Source organism: Canis lupus, chromosome 5 (assembly GCF_011100685.1).
Source record: "Canis lupus familiaris isolate Mischka breed German Shepherd chromosome 5, alternate assembly UU_Cfam_GSD_1.0, whole genome shotgun sequence".
Lineage (NCBI taxonomy): Eukaryota > Metazoa > Chordata > Mammalia > Carnivora > Canidae > Canis > Canis lupus.
The window spans coordinates 69,068,596-69,086,233 of NC_049226.1; the positions used below are offsets into that span (position 1 = coordinate 69,068,596).

A 17,638-nucleotide genomic window follows, 5' to 3' on the forward strand; every position below is an offset into this window, starting at 1 on the left:
ATTGAGCACACAAGCAGGGGGAGCAGCAGAGGGAGAGGGAGAAACAGGCTCCCCACTGAGCAGGGAGCTCGACTCAGGGCTGGATCCCAAGACCCCAGGATCATGACCTGAGCTGAAGGCAGATGCTTAGCCAATAGAGCCACCCAGGCGGCCCAGGATTCACTATAGTCTAATGTCTGATTAAAAATTGGCCTTGAAAATCATTGTTTATTTCCAATTTATTCAGGAATTAAACAAAAACTTATCGACTGCCCATTATGCATCAGGCACTGTTCAAGCCCAACACGCCCTGGCTCCCAGGAAGAGGACAGACAGGCAGCAAACACGCAGGCAAGCAGGTGCAGTCCAGCCTTGCTACTCCCCTCGGCCCTACTCCAGCCACTGTGAACGCTGAATGAGTGACACCAGCCCCCGCACTGGGGCCAGACACAGGGTTAACTTCTTACGAGCTCTGGTCACATTTTGTCAACTAATCAATACATCACCTTATTTTATGTTTCTGTTTTAAAGACACCCTGTCTAACACACAGAGTTGATCGTTCACATTGAATGCATGGCCAGCCGCACTGTAACTCAGGTCTGAAGGAAGCTCATTGCTTTCTCCTTAAGGCCCATCCCAGCCTTCTTGCTCGTGGGGAGCACTAGACAGTGTGACGCTGACACTGGGGGCCATTTTAGACAGCAAAATCACTGCCCAAAAGCACAGAAAAAGCAGAAAATGTGGCACCAAACAGACCTCGAAAGCATGCTCGTTTACTGTATGAGAGCTGAGACAGGAAGGCCGAACATCGCCTCTTTTGACCTCTTTTGAGGCGGCTCAAATTTTTCACTTGTTCTGCACTTACCCACAAATGGCCGTGAAAATACGGCAAGCATATTTTGGGGCTACAAATAAATTTCAGCCTGTTGAATTTGCAAATACAGCATGTGTGAATCATGAGGATTGGCCTGATTCAAGGCAGACGAATGATTTCGGTCCAGTTCCTGGGTGGGGAAGACACAGGTGGAAGGCCACATGGTTGGAGTGGACCAACCAGGAAGGAGAGAGGAAGAGAGAGAAAGAGAGAGAAAGAGAGAGAGAGAGAGAGAGAAGCCATTAGAGAGCCAGACCAGCAGGAGGATACCGTGAGGACAGAGCACTAGGAGGAGGCCAGCTCGGCTGAGGGACGCCAGCGGGGACAATTACTGTTGTCCAGGTGAACAGTGACATGGCTTAGACCAGGAGTGCACAGTGGTGTCCCAAGAATGCAGAGATGGAAGATGTCATTGCTAAGACCAGTGGATGCGTCTTCCCAGGAACTAGACAATCTATTTGTTGAGTATTTGTGAAATATTCACTTTGTGAGCGGCAGATGTTTAATTTTTAGACAGTAAGGATAAAACATCTTACAGTAATCACTCGCCCATAGATACTCTTTGGCAGCCCCTCAGAGAACAGTTGATTTGCATTCCAGAGAACAGCTCATTTGCGGGCGTCCCAGGAAGGGTGCTCAGAAGGATGCCAGCGGGGGCCCTAAGAGCCATTTTTTTCAGTTCTTCTCTCTCTACTGGGTCCTCTGGTCCTCCCTTCTCTACAGATTTTAAAAGAAGCCCCAGACACAAAGAATTCAAGTGGAGAACAGAGACAAAACTGACCCTCTGAACATGGACCCTCGGCTTAGCTGATGAAATAAAGATCCTACTTGGAATAAAATTTTAAAGACATTTTATGGGATCTTAAAGAAGCTATATATTCTCCTGGGTGCAGATTTTTTGTTTTTAAATGATGGTTTCTCCTCTTGTAAGATAAAAGAAATAATTTTCTTGTTAAAAATTGCTTTGGCATAAACAGATCTGAATTTGAGTTCCTATACTTTCCACTCACTAACTTTTCCATCCTGAGCATACCTGGCTCTCTTGCTTCCTCTTTCATTGGGTGAGGATGACCACACCCACTTCCGGGGCATCCTGCCTGGGAACCAGATAATGTACCATCTGATTTCTAGAAGTTGTTTTTAGTCACTTCTCAGCTTTACCTTTCCTATTTCATTATGCTTCATTTACAGTCGTTCCTATTTTTTAAATTTTATTTATTTATTCATGAGAGACCCAGAGAGAGAAGCAGAGACATAGGCAGAGGGAGAAGCAGGCTCCATGCAGGGAGCCCGATGTGTGACTCGATCCTGGGACCCCAGTCTGAGCTGAAGGCAGATGCTCTACCACTGAGGCACCCAGGCGTCCTGGTTCCTTTTTTTTTTTTTTTTTTTTAAGATTTTATTTATTTATTCACAAGACACACAGAGAGAGGTAGAGACACAGGCAGAGGCAGAAGCAGGCTCCTTGTGGGGAGCCCAATGTGAGACTCAATCCCAGGATCCCGGGATCATGACCTGAGCCAAAGGCAGATGCTCAACCACTGAGCCACCCAGGTGTCCCCGTATTCTTCCCCCTAATCATTTTAAACATTATTTTATAGCCTAGGGTGTTTTTTTGTTGTTATTATTGTTTCCCCTCCCCCCCCCACAGATTTCTCTTGCTTTCCTTTTGAGCCCAGCAATGGATTTCCACAGGTGAGGAGGTTACAGTTCTCCCATCATTTCTCACTCTTATAGAAAGGGTGTATCTACCTTTCCCCAGGCCACCAGGATGCAGGCTTAGGCCTCGCACAAAGGATCTACGTGCAGCCAAGTGTTTGCCTGAACACACATTCACACCTGCTCCTGAGCCACAGAGCAATTCTGACCCCTGCCTTTACATTTACAGAAGAAATGGGCTCAGAGCGGCCATCACGGTCTGTGCTCCTGTCCTATCAGAGCTGGAAGCAAAAGGAAAAGCCAGCAATACTGATTTTGCTCTACTTATAAATTTGATATTCTGCTTAATTACGAAATGTTGTATTAATTTTGACGTGAAAAATATGAGAAGATCATTGGTCTTGTTGGCTGAGTTTTCTGGCGATCGCTTGAAGTGTGCACTCGGAGGCAATGGGTCGCTCACTGCCCACCCTGTTCTGGGAGGTGCTGAGCTTGCTGGTCCTCCTCCAGGGCCAGGCCTACCTGCTGGGACCTTCTCTACCTTCCTGCTCCCTGGAGGCTGACCTTGCCTCTGCCCCAGGCCACTATGCTCCTTCTGACACGCAGACTCAGTGCAATTATTCAGTGTGTGAGGGTGTCTCTCGCATTGCACTGCTGGGGATAGCTGTGGCCCCAGAGTCTGCCAAGGGTCATCTGGGGCTAGGTGGGGAAACTCAGATTTGTGGGAAGGGTTTGGGGACATCTGTCATTCTGGCTGTTCACCATCCTGCATCATTCCTCACAGCACCCCAGGCTCCCCTTTGGACAGATCCCTGTTTTGGAGTGCTGGTTGTGCTGGTGGTGGTGGGAGGCAGCCACTTACTCCCTTCCTTGCCTGGATGCAGGGGGAGTGGCCTGAGTACATGCAGCTTAAGCCCTGGCAAACCCGATGCCCTCTCAGTGTGCAGGGTGGCAGTGGTGGGGTCAGGCTCTCGCCTTGGGAAGTGTAACTCGAGTGCCAGGCTGCTCCCCTGGGGGAGCCCCAACCGCCTCCCCTCTTCAGTTCTATTTGGTGGCCACTCATTTTTTTTTTTCTCAGCTTACCTCTGGCCACCTGTCCATTCTGGGATCCCCAGGATCAACCTCATAAGTTCTTGTTTTATTCCACTCAACGTAGTTGATGTTGGTTTCTGCTGCTTGCAGCCATGGATCCTGACAGATCCTTGCACTAGAAGGAACCAGCGGTCTGAATTGTAGTGCCCTCTCTTGCTCACTGGTAAGTCTCCTTTGCTTCACCTCCCTTCAAACATCCCCCCAGCTCCTAAACTTGTTTGGGTGACAGAGTCTCTACTAGTCCTGGTGTTACTTGCACGGCAGCATATGCTTTGCAGAACATCTTAAAATATCAATCAATTTAATCCCGATGCCCGAACCAGGAAGGAACAGTTTTATGAGCAGAAAATATGACCGTTACACATACGCTCTAGAAAGATTGCAAAATCGAGCACACCTGTCCACCAAAAGGCCAAAAGGCTGCAAACCTTCAAAAATCAGTTGTCTACAAACCTTCAAAAATCAGTTGTTTACATCTTACATTTAATGATGGTTTACCAAGCATCCCCACGCCCCGTCATGTCTAAGAACTCGCTTGCAGGCAAGCGAATGGCAAATAACAAAACTTAGTATTTAGAAACTACTTTCTGCTACCTTCAACTTTCCCAGGAATGAGGAAGAGACTTTAGCCATCGTCATAAGACTTTTAGCATTGAGATACCCTGGGCTGGGATATCTGAAACCCTGGACCCACCGTCATTCCTGAGAGCTGTGACTACGGAGTGTTTCGTAGATTTGCTTATTTTAAGTCTGTAATGCGTGAAAACCACGGATTGTAGGAAGACACCCTTTTCATTCTTGAAGAGTCTCCTTTAGAGACTGGGTACCTTTATACTCTTTGCCGAGAATGATGATTGGTTAATTAGGTACCTACTGTGGGCCAGGTACTGTGCTCTAAGTACTTGGCCTGAATTACCTGGTTTACCCTCCCCAGCACCTCTGTCACTGAGACACTGTTCCCTCCTATTTTACAAGGGAGGACACTGAACACAGAAGCACTGAATGTCTGCCCGAGGCTACACACCTGGAAGTGGATGAGTGGGGACCCAGGACGTCTGGCAGTCAGCTGGCAGAGCCACTAGAGCCGCTGGGCTCTGCTCTGTCTCTTTGCAAGGCCACATGAGACCAGGGGCCTCTGCAGCAGCCCCTGGAAACAAGACAGAGTCTCTGATGGAACGAAGACTCAAGATCTGTTTTTCCTGCCTCCATTGAGAAGACACCTGTTTCACATTTGTGATCCTCTAATCTCCTGTGATAATTCTGGCAGCGTCGGGAAGGGATATAATGATGGAGCATCGCTCTGAGGCAGCCATCTGAACAAGAGGCATCAGGAAGCAGAGAGGAAAGAAACCGGGAAACTCTGTGGCAGAGGCACCACCCCTGCCAGACGATGGTGGCAAGAGGACGCACGCCTGCACACAAACCCCCCACTACCGAGGGCTTCTGCAACCCCAGTCCACGCATCTCCATCCAAACTCTCCCTGTAGTCCTCTCGGGCATCTGGGCAGCAGAATGGTTTTACTGTGGTGTTTAACCGCAGAAGATGTCATAGATTTGGGGGCTATCAGCTAAAATCAGATGTAAGGTTTTGTTCTGAGAAATGGCATCGGATAGAGCAAGGCCATGGATTCAGGGTGGAGCTTCTCTGGCTTGGAGTCTGGTTTGGGCAGGAGAGGAGCAGGAAGGGGAGATGTCTGTCTTGCAATCAGATTTCCTGCGTGTGATTCCATGTAACTCTGGGTGGGTTCCTGACCCTCCCTGAGCCTCTGTCCTCACCTGTGAAGAGGGGCAATCCTAGCACCTTCTTTATGGGTTGCTGTGCAATTAGATGTGACGGAGCATGTAAGGCATGGACAAGAGTCTGGGACAGGGTAAATGCCTGCTACTCTGTCATAACCACAAGCACATCAGTGCAGCTGTAAGCAAGGGGCCAGTGTAGACTACCGTGTTGGAGAAGTGGACCAGAGGATGGACACGACATGCTGGTTGCAGGAGGTGAGGGGAGACGAGGGGAAGGGCAGACCTAGGCCAGCCCGGGGCTGACCACCTCCTGGCTGAGTGTCCACCCCATCCTGGGCCCAGGGAAATAGTGCCTGTGTAGACTCTGCTGCTTTAGGGTCTGGCCACCCAGGTGAGAGTACACGTTCTATCTGACTGTGGCTGGCTCCCTTAGCCTCAGGAAGCCATGCCTCATGTGGAACGTGCCAGGCAGGGCCACCCCTGGGCCTCCTATCTTTTCTGCCTTCACTCACCACTTTGGAGATCCCAAAGACTCAGGGATTTAAACTCCATCTGAATGTGGATGACACACAGAATTTTCTGTGGAGCCCAGACACTCCCTGCTCTCCAGGTCCTGCTCCCTACCTCCCACTCAGACTCGGCATGATCAGTAACGGAGTTCCTGATACTTCCTACTCCAAGTCCCTTCCCTAGTGAGTTTGCCGGCTTCATACATGTTCACCCCATCTTCTAGTTGTTCAGGATACAACCTGGGAGTCAGCTGTCACTCCTCTCTCTCTCACATGCAAATTGCTTAGCACATCCGTTGCCACTACCTCCCAAGCCCATTCAGTAGGGCCTGCTTCTCACCGCTAGTACTGCCACCCACAAGTCCAAAGCCACACCACCTCTCACCTGGCTTATTGCAGGACCCTCCCCACTGGTCTTCGCAGTCTCCCCTCCCCTCTTCTAAAACCACCAGTGTTTGACTTTGTGTCTTAGTAGCAGTAAAAGCCTGTGCACATCTGGCTTCATCTCCCCACCTTACCCACTCTGCACCGGGCCCAGTGAGCTCCCCTTGCATCTCACACCTCTGCACACCTTGCCTTGGGGCTTTTGCACTTATTTTCTACCCCCTGCTTGGACCACTGTCCCACAGATTTCTGCATGGCACACCCCTGCTTCCTTCAGCTTGCTACTGAAATGCTGTGCCAGCAGTGAGGCCTTCCCTGACCCCCTACCTAGAGTTTCAGACCCCCCTTTCTTTTCTTCCTTTGCACTGATCACCCCCTACTATGCTATTTATTTATTTGCTTGTTTGCTTTCTCTTTGCCCTGCTGGCATATAACCTTCATAAGGATAGATATTGGTAACTGTTTCTGCTGCTGCTGCTATATCCCCAGTGCCTAGAAAAGGGTGGGCATCTTGTAACTGCTCATTACACACCTGTGGGATGAATGAATGAGCCAGTGACAGGAGCTGGCCTATGCCATCCTATCCCCAGTCCACAGCCACACGTGCAGCCCTCACTCAGGGATGCAAGGCTGGTTAGAGCCGGCTCCATGAGGTCGGCTCTTACCTTGAGATTCCAGATGACACTCTTAGCATCTACAAGGAGACCCCTGAACTAAACTCTGTGGGACAACTGTAGTCCACAGCCTCATCACTTGAAAATGCAAACTTCACGACCCACCTGGGACTCAAACTGGGAGTTGCTGTTAAAACATACTTCTTGAATTAGTTGTCGCACTGCCTATGATTATTTACCTGTGTTAGTACAAAGGCCGTGATGAGCTCGTCGGCTGCCTGGTGTTGGCGATCGACAAAGTGGGGTAATAAGATAAATCAGCTGCTCTCCCTAGTTGAATGACTTCTGTTGCCATCCTGAAATGTGTGGCTGTTTCCATCAATATGGTATTGGTAGCTTCTGCAGCAACCCTGGTCTATTTCAAATACCTTTATTAAAATTTAAGAAAAAACCCCTACAAAACACCCAGCTAAGCAGATTTAACAGCTTAGAAATAACAGCGGGCAAGAAACAATATTAGCGTTTGTCAATATTTTCTATGTTGGCTCTGAGAATTAATTTCTCAGGCTGACAAGAATGACCATCATAATTATATTCAAATATAACCAATTTGAAACCATGCTTTCAGTAATGAAAGTCTGGCCCGTGGCAAATTTATGACAACACGTGTAGACGGATGTTAAAGAGGAGGTTGGATTGTAAAATAACCTTTCGACTGTTTATCCAAATGGTCAGCTCTTTCATATTAACCAAACGGAATGCCTCTTAATTGAGGTTAATAATGAAAAATTTCCATCTCTGGATCATCATAAAAGTCAGACATTCTATTTTTAGCCACTGAAGATGTTCAATCTTTAAAACATTCAGTTGTTTAATTTATTAGACCTTGTTTCCCACTGGCATCTTCGTAACAATCTGACCGCTAAAAATAAGAGTCAGCTGTGCTAATATATTTACATAAATAATTAAAAACTCTACAGCAGTGCGGGCAATAAAATGTATCACCACCATAAACTTCCAATGGAAGAACATCACTTTAATTAAAAGCTACAGAGACACCACTGTACACTATTCATTTACATTTTTAAGCTCTGTGTTTGTTGACACCAGAAAGAAATGATTCATTCAACAAAACAAAACGGAAGGGACCTCACCCCAAATCCTGTGATTGAGGTCACTAACCACATTTAATTAAAATGAAGTGTTAATAATATATTTTAGTAGACAGAGGCTCTTCTCTTAATTTCCCCAGGTAGAGACGTCATTATTTAGCCTTTAACTTCTGATTAAAATTTAACAGGTGGGAGTTACCCTAAATTAAATTCTGAAATCTGGTTTTGAAATCTGTTCTTCTTAAAACAAGGAGCCTGAGACTGCGCCCCCTTTGTCCTCCTCATAAACGGGAGGCTACTATACATTTTCAGCCTCTGTGTTCCCTGAAAATGCCGGTGATGACAAAAATCCAGACTTTCCAGCCAGCTGATTTTTGACATCTACTTCTAAAGATCTTAGAAGATACAGAACAAAATGTCCCATAGACAGCCCACGATTTTCACTTCATTTCTGTGATTTTTCTCTGGGCTTGAATATTAAATTAAACAGGTGTTAAAAGGGCTTGATGACTCACAGGAAGACCAGAAACCCTGAAAGTGGGCATTTTCATGCATCTCTGGGGTCTGGATTTTCATCACCACATGCTGTACCCTGTATCAGCTTGAGCCCAGCAATAAATTCCACCACAGAGCTAAAAGGCCTCCACGTCCAAAAGAGGAAGAAGAAGGGACTTTCAAAAGACCCAAAGAAATTAGGACAAAGTAGGCCACAATTTTCAGAGAGATGAGTGTGTGATTTGGATCTGACTCAGATAATCTGTGTTCAAAGAATAGGCTCTGTGTGGATCAAGGCGCCAGAAAAGCCGGCTGATGGACACGGCTCTTACTTGTAACCATTGTGGAGCTGGGAAGCCCGGTCCCAGGCCTGTCACTCTGTCCTGGTCAAGTCACCCTCCTGGGATTGGCTTAAAGTGAGGCCACATGCTGGTGGTGTCATGGTTGGTAGACATTCGCCCATGTTGGAAGGCGAAAAATAAGAGCGATGCCAATAAATGATGTCTTCTTCTGCACAAACATGTTAACACACAGACACCTCCAACCCAAGTACCATTAATCCATGCCTTGCCTACTTACTGAGCACTTCCATCTGCCTGGCCCAGGCCAGACTGGGGCTATTTCAAGAGCTTCCAGCCACAAAGAGTCTTCTCTGTCTCTGGTGGCCTCATCCCAAGTCCTATCAAATATCCTGGCATGTACCCACATTGCAAATATATTTCCCCTTCCCCCGCCACTGGTCAAATTTTTGAAACGATGTTTATACTTTGGCCTTTGGAATTATTTAGCTGCCAGGAATATTTCATTAGTGACCCCCTAGGACTTCTCTAGCAAGACTCAGACCTTCTTGTAACGTGAGATCTACAAATGGCTCACAGAGGTAAAGATAGCTTTGCAAATGCTCAGGTTGACCTGACAAAGTTGCCCTGATGCTATCTATGGATGCTCGATATTTATTCATTTCAATTTTGCTGTTTTCTTTTCAAATTTTGGAGATGATAGATTATGCGTTCAGGTCCCTGACAATTCTATAGGCTCCCTGAAGAACCTGAAGGTCCATGTGCTGGGTCCCAAGGGCTTAATTCTATAATAGTACTGATGTGGCCCTGGCGCTTCAGCAGGGAGGGTTCGCTACCCTCCCAGAGCCCGGGTTCAGTGAGAGGATAGAGGATTAGGTTGGGAATGACAGTAAGGCTTGAGGAGGGTAGGGCTAGATGTCCGGACAGCCTGGGGAACACAGTCCCGAGGTCAGGGCAGCCTCCCTGCAGAGGTGATGCCCAGCCCACCTCAGTGGGACACACAGGGGTGAGCACAGTGGGCACCAGCAAACCACAGGGACTCTCAGCAGGCCTCCACACACCTCTGCATGTTCTCCTTCCACGATGGAGGGCTCAGAGAGTCTCTGCTTTCCTTGCTCAGCAGCAAAAAGGGAGACCAATGATGTGTCATTTGTAGGGTCGTGCGAAATAAATGACACCGGTGGTGGTGTTTTGGTGCACTTTCATATAAAAACGCTGGGCATTTAGTTCTGTACCAGCAATATTACTACCCTCATTCTCAAACACACGGCTGCAGGGGGGTGTGGAGATCTCTGCCACTTTGGGCCAGCAGCCTGTTCCCAGGAGGCAGAGAGCTGCACAGAGGCATGGGGAGAACGGGATTTCTGAGGGATTCAGGAATCTGTGGACAAGCGAGGTGACAGCGATGCCTAGAAACAATTTCGGCCTCCTGGCTCCTTCTCCCCAGCTAGGGACCACTGGTTCTTACTCATTTATTTCCTTTCTTCCTTCCTGCCCTCCCATCCCCACCTCCACCCTTCTTTCCGGGGGGGATGTCAGGGGTAGCACATGCTCTTGCTGTCACAAATGCAAGTTCCTGGGAGGCTGCAGGCTGAGACTGTTTCTTTCACAGGTGAATACACTGCGCCTCGTGGTGTTAGGGCCACACCGGCCTCTGAATGAATACCGTTCAACTCTGTCAATGAATGAATGGAGAACTATAATCCTTGTGCCTTTTTCAAGCAGTGGTCTTTAGCACCATGATTATCTTTTATTTCAATTGTGTAGAAATCTAACATCATGGCATGTTTCATCATTTTCAATTTACCCTATGGTTTTTTTGTTATATAGAAAGGCTCAATTCCCAAAGGTTCCCATGGTGGAAACGTCTAGTTACCGCACTACATCCACCCTTCCCTTCTTCCTTTGTAAAGAATCCCAGTTTTAAAAGCTGGTTGCTATCCAGCTAATGACCATGTGGTTCAGCATCCCTTGCAGTTACGTGTGGCATGTGACTAATTTTAGCCCATGAGACTTATTTATTTATTTATTATTTTTTAAAAAAGATTTTATTTATTTAATCATGAGAGACACACAGAGAGAGGCAGAGACACAGGCAGAGGGAGAAGCAGACTCCATGCAGTGAGCCCGATGTGGGACTCGATCCCGGGACCCCAGGATCACACCCTGGGTGGAAGGCAGAGGCTCATCCACTGAGCCACCCAAGGATCCCAGCCAATGAGATTTAAATAGAAATGGGGCTGACTTCCAGAAAGTCTCCTTAAAAGATGGAGGACCCAATCCCTTCTTCCCCTTTTTCTCATCTGTCTGTTTTCTTTCTTTCTTTCATTTTAAAGATTTTATTTATCTGAGAGAGAGAGAGAGAGGACAAATAGAGTTGGGGGGAAGGGTGAGAGAAGCAGACTCCCCACTGAGCAGGGAGCTAGACTCGGGGCTTGACGCCAGGACTCTGAGATCATGACCTGAGCTGAAGGCAGATGCTTAACCGACTGGGTCACTCAGGTGCCCCATCCCACAGTCGGGAATGCAGACATGAAGGCTGGAGCACTAGCAGCCATAACAGCCCACGAGGAAGGGGATGCCAGTCTGGAGGTTGTTGAATGGTGAGCAGGAAGGAGCCTGGGCCCCTGACTACTTTGTGGAACTGCCATACAAGCCCTGGACACTGCCATGGCTACTCTAGACTTAGGTTATGTGATACAAAAAAATAAAAAATAAAAAATAAAAAAAAGAGTTCTATCTTTTCTGAGCCACTGTCATTTTGAATTTTGCTGTTCTATTCAGCTACACTTAATCCTCACAGATACAGGGCTGCTCAACACACTCTGGATGAATGGTCCTTTCCAAAACCATGTTAAGCAGCAACAGGTCATTTCACATTTGGAAGAGACGACATTTCTCTTCCACTCATATTGTATATATTCAAGAAGCCTCTGCTGCCGACCCCAGACAAGATGAGCTCTGTCTGAAAAAACGTTTGGAAGAACAATTGCCACTTGGTTGCCTCCCCAGAAATTCCCTGATTTTGAAAGACAATGAAAAAGTCCAGTCGGGCGTTCAGAAGGATTGAGCTGCTGGCTGCCTCCCCAAAGCAACTGAATCAACAGGACGCAAGGGTTAGGGTCTGATACTCACTTCCCCGGTGGGGGCAAAGGCAGTCATTTCTAGTTTAGCATAATTCCTGTTGAGCTGCTCCTTCTGCAGTAATTAGCCAACCAGCTCAGTTGCAAAGCCTGCTCCTCGTGAGAGACACCCTCATTAGGTCACGGAGAAATGCCTGGCTCCTGTCTTGTGGGTGTGGAGGCCCAGCTCCACCCTGAAGTCCGTAGGAGGCTGGTGTGACTGTGGGGTGTGGAGGGGATGGAGTGAGGAGGCAGCTCTGTTTCAGAACATGTCAGTAGCAACTTGACCTTGGAGCAGAGAGGCTTTCTAATCCTCACATCAATTTAAATCAAAAGGGAAAATATAAATTTGACTGCCTGGGTATTAAAAAAAAAAACAAAGATTCTCTTGATGACAAAAGGCATTAATAATACCAATACTTTTAGTCATAGTATTAAAAAAATTCTTCGGGAAGTTAATGATGCATTAAACAATTTATAAGCATGTCCACTGACCTTTTCAAAAAATAATTGTGCACAATTGGAAACACTCTCAATATCCAATAACAAGGAAATGAATGGATAAATGAGAACATCCATGTAATAGAATAATAGAATACTATCAAGCAATTAAAAATAATGGCTATGCCTTGACATGGAGAGCTGTTCACCATATACTGGGAAACGGACATGGCAGGTCCCAAAATAGGACGAGTGATGGGAGCCAATTCTGGTAAAAAAAATGGAAGTTTTCTCACATGTGATGGAGGGAGATATACCCAGGCTGTTAAGAGGGGATTTCCCATGCAAGGCGATTACAGATTCTTTATTATCTTCTTAACTGTCTTTTCCAAAGTCTCTTCCGTGAACTATCTTAACTTTATAATAAGGATAAGAAGATACAAGTCATTAAAAAGAAGAATTTTGTCCGTCACCGGCCCACCGATGTCCATTTTGATTTGGCTAAGAGCGCAATTCGATGGACTTTTTAACAAGTTTTAATAACTCGGGCTTTTTAGTGAGAATATTCACTCTGATGCCTGGACACCTCCTGTCTTCAGCGTTACAGGCTTCTCAGAGATCAAGGCGCCTTTCACAGACTTTACTGTACCCTGGTGAGATGAAAGAGTGCCTGGCAGGGGCCAGTAGTGTCATCCTCGTGCCCGAGACGAGACGCGTCTTTCATCACGGGAGACAGGACACAGGCCGGGATACGAATTAGTTAGAAGGTCCTAAGTTTTGTGTGGGTTGCAGTGGGGAGGAGGTGTCCTTGCTTTGACAGCTGAGGAGCTGCCCTCAGGGAAGAGGCCAAAGTGCCTGTCCAGGTTGGGGCAGGACCTACATCAGGATCCCGGTGGGTCAGGGGGTGCATCCCCCGCTGGGCTCAAAGGCTCCCTGTGCCTGGTGAGTCACTCGAGATGACAATGGGGTTATTGGGGCTGAGTCACAGAGAATCTTGGAGTGAAATACTGATAGAGATAGGGTGCTGGGGAGAGACAGAGGAAGGAGAGGGGAGAGACGCAGAGAATCAGATAGGGGAGAGCAGATGGAAGAGATACAGAGGAAGGAAAAGAGGGAAGACAGAGACAGAGACAGTCAGGGGAGGGAGCCAGAGACACGGAGAGGGAGCCAAGGGAGGGAGAGCAGAGCAGAGGATATACCCAGGGAAACAGGCTCAAACAGAGGCAGACACAGGGAGAAAGACACAGAGACTATGGCGGAAGAGCCCAAGGCAGTGGTACAGACAGCACGGAGACCCTTGGGGACAGGATGTCTGGGACAGCATCTCTTGCTGTGTGCTTCTGTCACCTTAACTCAGAGTACTCCTGGAGATGAAAGTCCTCTCCCTCTTCTAATGCCCACTCCACAAAGAGTCACTAAAGATGACAATAGTAACAGGACCACTCACAAGGTCGCCGTGTGTTTTGGACAATTCTGGACAGCCAAGTGGGGGATTATTAGGAACCCATGTCCCAGGCTGGCCGGCCCCACCCCGAAGCCCAGTGCCCCCCACTCCCGTTCTGTTCTGTTTGGCTCAGAGATGGGCACGTATCCAAGTTGGCTCAGTGAGACCCAAGCCTGGCCCTGGGGCTTGAACTTTCAGTTCGGAACATCGTCCCTGACTGGTAGGCCAAGGACCGGCATAGCTGGTGGCCATTCAGGCATGGCTGAGGCTGAAGCCAAGCCTGGAGGAGAGCAGAGCCAAGAGGTACAGAAGGAACCTACTCTGAACCCCCGGTCTCAGGCTGGATGCCCCGGTCCCTGGGCACTTTTCAGCTACGTGGGCCAATGCATGCCATCCTGGGTGGGACCAGGCAGCTTGTGATGATGGCTCAGATCTGTGACGACCGACCGGGGCTTCCACACTTCTGCTCTTTCCCTTGGGTTTCACATCTAGTAACTTACACATGGCTTTCCTTGGCCCCTCTTCTCACAGGGTGGGCACCATGGATGTTTGGCCTGTGATAGGACGGGGAATGCTTGCACCCTGCTCTTGTAGCTAGGTCCTTGCTCTCCATGGCTCATGTCCTGGTCTTGATACCTCTCAATACCTTGGCTCTTGCCAGCCACCCCCTTCCTTCCAGGCCAGAATCATGTCCCTACCTCCACTTTCTGGGACCACTCTCTGAGGCCTGGCCCACATTCCCAGGTCCACATGCCACTTCAAAGAGAGTTCCCTTCCTCTCTTCCCATCGGCTGCCCGCTGTGCTGGGTGGCCACTGCCGAGAGCATAATCTCCATGGACGTCAAGGCACCCTGATTGAGAGGCTCATGATTGCAGCTCAGGCAAGGTGGATGGGCCCAGGGCACGTGAACCCACATGAGCGAGTGGCACAAGTGTGGGAAATGGCTGGAGGTGGTTCACTCACCCTGCGGGGTAGGGAAGGGTCAGCTCATCACTTCTGATACCCTAGAGACTCAGCATTGCTAGAGTATCTCAGGCCTGGTCCCTTTTTTTTTTTTTTTTAAGATTTTATTTATTTATTTATGAGAGACACAGGCAGAGGGAGAAGCAGGCTTCCTGCGGGGAGCCCGATGAGGGGACTGGATCCCAGGAATCACACCCCGAGCCAAAGGCAGATGCTCAACCACTGAGCCACCCAGGTGCCCCTCGGGCCTGGTTCTAAACATGTGCTTCCGTTCAATAAACTATCCAGTGACTCTTTCAGCAAATTCTCCCTTTTGCCTAAGTCAGCCAGAGCTGGTCTTAGACAGGGAACCTGGACAGTCCCTCCTCTCCTGCTGTGGATGGCACACACCTGCCCCTCCCCACCACACTAGGGCTTTCTGACTGGCGACAGACATCCCAGGTCACGCAGCAACCACAGAGCTGCCCAGTTCAGCCACAACAAGCTCATCGGAATTCCCTTTCTCCCCACACCAGAGTTCCCTCTTGGGGCTCCTGTTGTAGAAATACAAAATGACGGGTAAGCTCCCCTTAAAGACAACCTAATTAGCACAACTGCCTTACTGCCCTTGAAGCTACAGTTTTCCCGATCTAAGGGCTTAAGGAAAGCTTTCTCTTTGATATTTAAATTGCTTATTTCCTTCGCCAGGTACCCAGCAGGAAAAGGAAAGAGAGACAACAGAATGGCGATTCCAGAGTCACATTATTAATAGGATTCGGTATAGTGCAGCCCTGTATCTAGTTCACCTGGCATTTCAGAAAGTTTTGTGGTGAAAGTAAAATCCCCTTTTGGGATTGGGAACGAACGTGAGCCACTTGTCGTGAGCCACTTGTCGCCGGCTCGCTCTGCGGGAAAGTGGCCACGCAGAGGCTGTGACACATTTCCAGGTGTTTCAAATCAGGAAAATGCGACACGTGTTTATTAGAAGTGTATCTAATACTTGATTATCTGTTTCTCCTGTGAGAAGAAGATTAGATTTTGGAAGAGAAAGATTAATAACTTTCTTTTGCGGAGACAAGCGTGCATTTGGACCTGCATGCCGATTTAGGTTCCTTGTGAAACATCGCACCGAGAGAGCAGCTTGTCGGTGCTAGCACTGTGGGTAATGATCATTTAATTAAATCTTGTCATGAAAACATTTTTTTTCTAAGCACCGGACAGAGCTTGAGAAATGAAGACAGAAATTTTTACAGACTTTTTTTTTTTTCTTGACTTGCCATTTATCAGTTGAAAACTTAACCCCGATGATGACGATCCACTTCTAAGTACCAGGAATGTCTGCTCCTTCCCCTTCTGACAGACAGTTCAGCGTCCACAGCACTCAGCAGACAGCATGGACTTTGCAGACTGTCCTGTTTCTATTGCGATTCCTTTGCTACTAAGCTGGGCAGGCTTGAGCTATCACAGAACCTCTCTGGATTCCTAACACCCTTATCTGTAAGTGGAGTCAGCCAACACCTTCCTTATAAAGTCATGGTAATGGGAATGTAGGGCTAGTGTCTGAGAGTCATGGGGCCACATAGATGATGGCTTCTTTTTCTTTTTTTCAGTGTGCTTGGTGCTGACGGAGCCCTCTGTCCATTTGGCAATGTGCCCCTGAAGTCTCCCCCTCCCCCGACTCCTCCAGAGCAGGTCTACTGCTGGGGATCAGGTGTGGGGGCAGTGTCCCCCTGGAGTCAGCCTGGTCCTATATCATCAGCCACGAGCTCATCATTGTGACATGGACCTTCTACTTACCAGATCACTACCAAATTTAATTTACTGCTAGTTCCCTCCTGACAACCAGGCCCGCAGCCAGAAAAGAAACACAATTTCTGCCTGCCTCCCGTCTCCAGTCAGGGAGCTGCCCACTCACCTGATGGTTTGATGCTGCAGGGAATCGGGGTCCGTGGCATTCACGGTCAGTAGGACGCTGCCCACAGAGATGTTCTCCTGCCTGGTCACCGTCATGGGGTCCGGGTAGAAAACTGGGCCCTCGTTGACATCCAGGACGGTGATGTGGACGGTGGCCGTGGAGCTGGGGCCATAGGAGACATCGGGTACCAGCGGGTCCTCATTTTCCACTTTGATCAGCAGGGTGTGAAAGGCGGAAATCTCATAGTCCAGGGGCTGGAAAGCAGAGACGGGGGCTCAGCTCGTGTATCTGCTACCAGGGGCAGAGGCTTTTGCACCAAGTCCCTCTGACATCCCACGAACCTGGGTGGATGTACAGGGATGAATATTGGTTTGTGGGCTAACCTTAATGCAATTTAGGGTCCTCCTTAAGGATATGAAACATACATTTGGGATGGAAGCTGGTAGGGTATTTTTGATTGAGAAGTAAGATACACCATGTTATGTGAGCCTCAGAGTTCTGGGGTCCCCGACTGAGCTCTTTAGGTGACGCCCTTGCCACACTGACATTCAAAGGCTTCCTACTTATAATCTGTACCCCATGACTCTGATACTCAGGGGGGCTCAGGGATGAACAATTCTGATGCCTAAGCTTTACCAGTTTTGGGGTCGCCCTGCCTTGGTTACCACGGAGGGGGAGTCGAATGGAAAAGGCAACTCAAAGTTCCATTCTCAATGCTTCCACTTCACTGGCCACAAGCACAGAGGCCAGAGTCTCTACAGCAATTAAAGGAGAGACTCTCCTGGCACGGGTGCATTTCCCGGGAGGGTGTCACAGGGGAAAGGACTGGAGAGGTCATATTCTAGGTGATTTTAGCTGTTTATTTTAAGTTATTTTCCTAATGTTTACTGGGAGAATGAGTAGCTAACTCCTCAGACCCAACACACACTGATACTCTGGCTGGAAGGATAAGACCAAAGGGAGTACAGGGAGTCGATTCACACTCAACTAGAAAGAAGCAAATGATATGCAGGTT

General features: G+C 48.3%; 1 protein-coding gene across 2 annotated transcripts in view; it reads right to left on the minus strand.

The window, feature by feature from the left end:
- CDH13 (cadherin 13) overlaps positions 1-17,638 on the minus strand; it is a 1,002,781-nt gene that overhangs the window by 79,480 nt on the left and 905,663 nt on the right. For both annotated transcript variants that reach the window (XM_038538175.1, XM_038538176.1), the window contains one exon: positions 16,624-16,877. In XM_038538175.1, the coding sequence (XP_038394103.1) occupies positions 16,624-16,877 (254 nt within the window). The remainder of the gene's footprint in view (positions 1-16,623; positions 16,878-17,638) is intronic.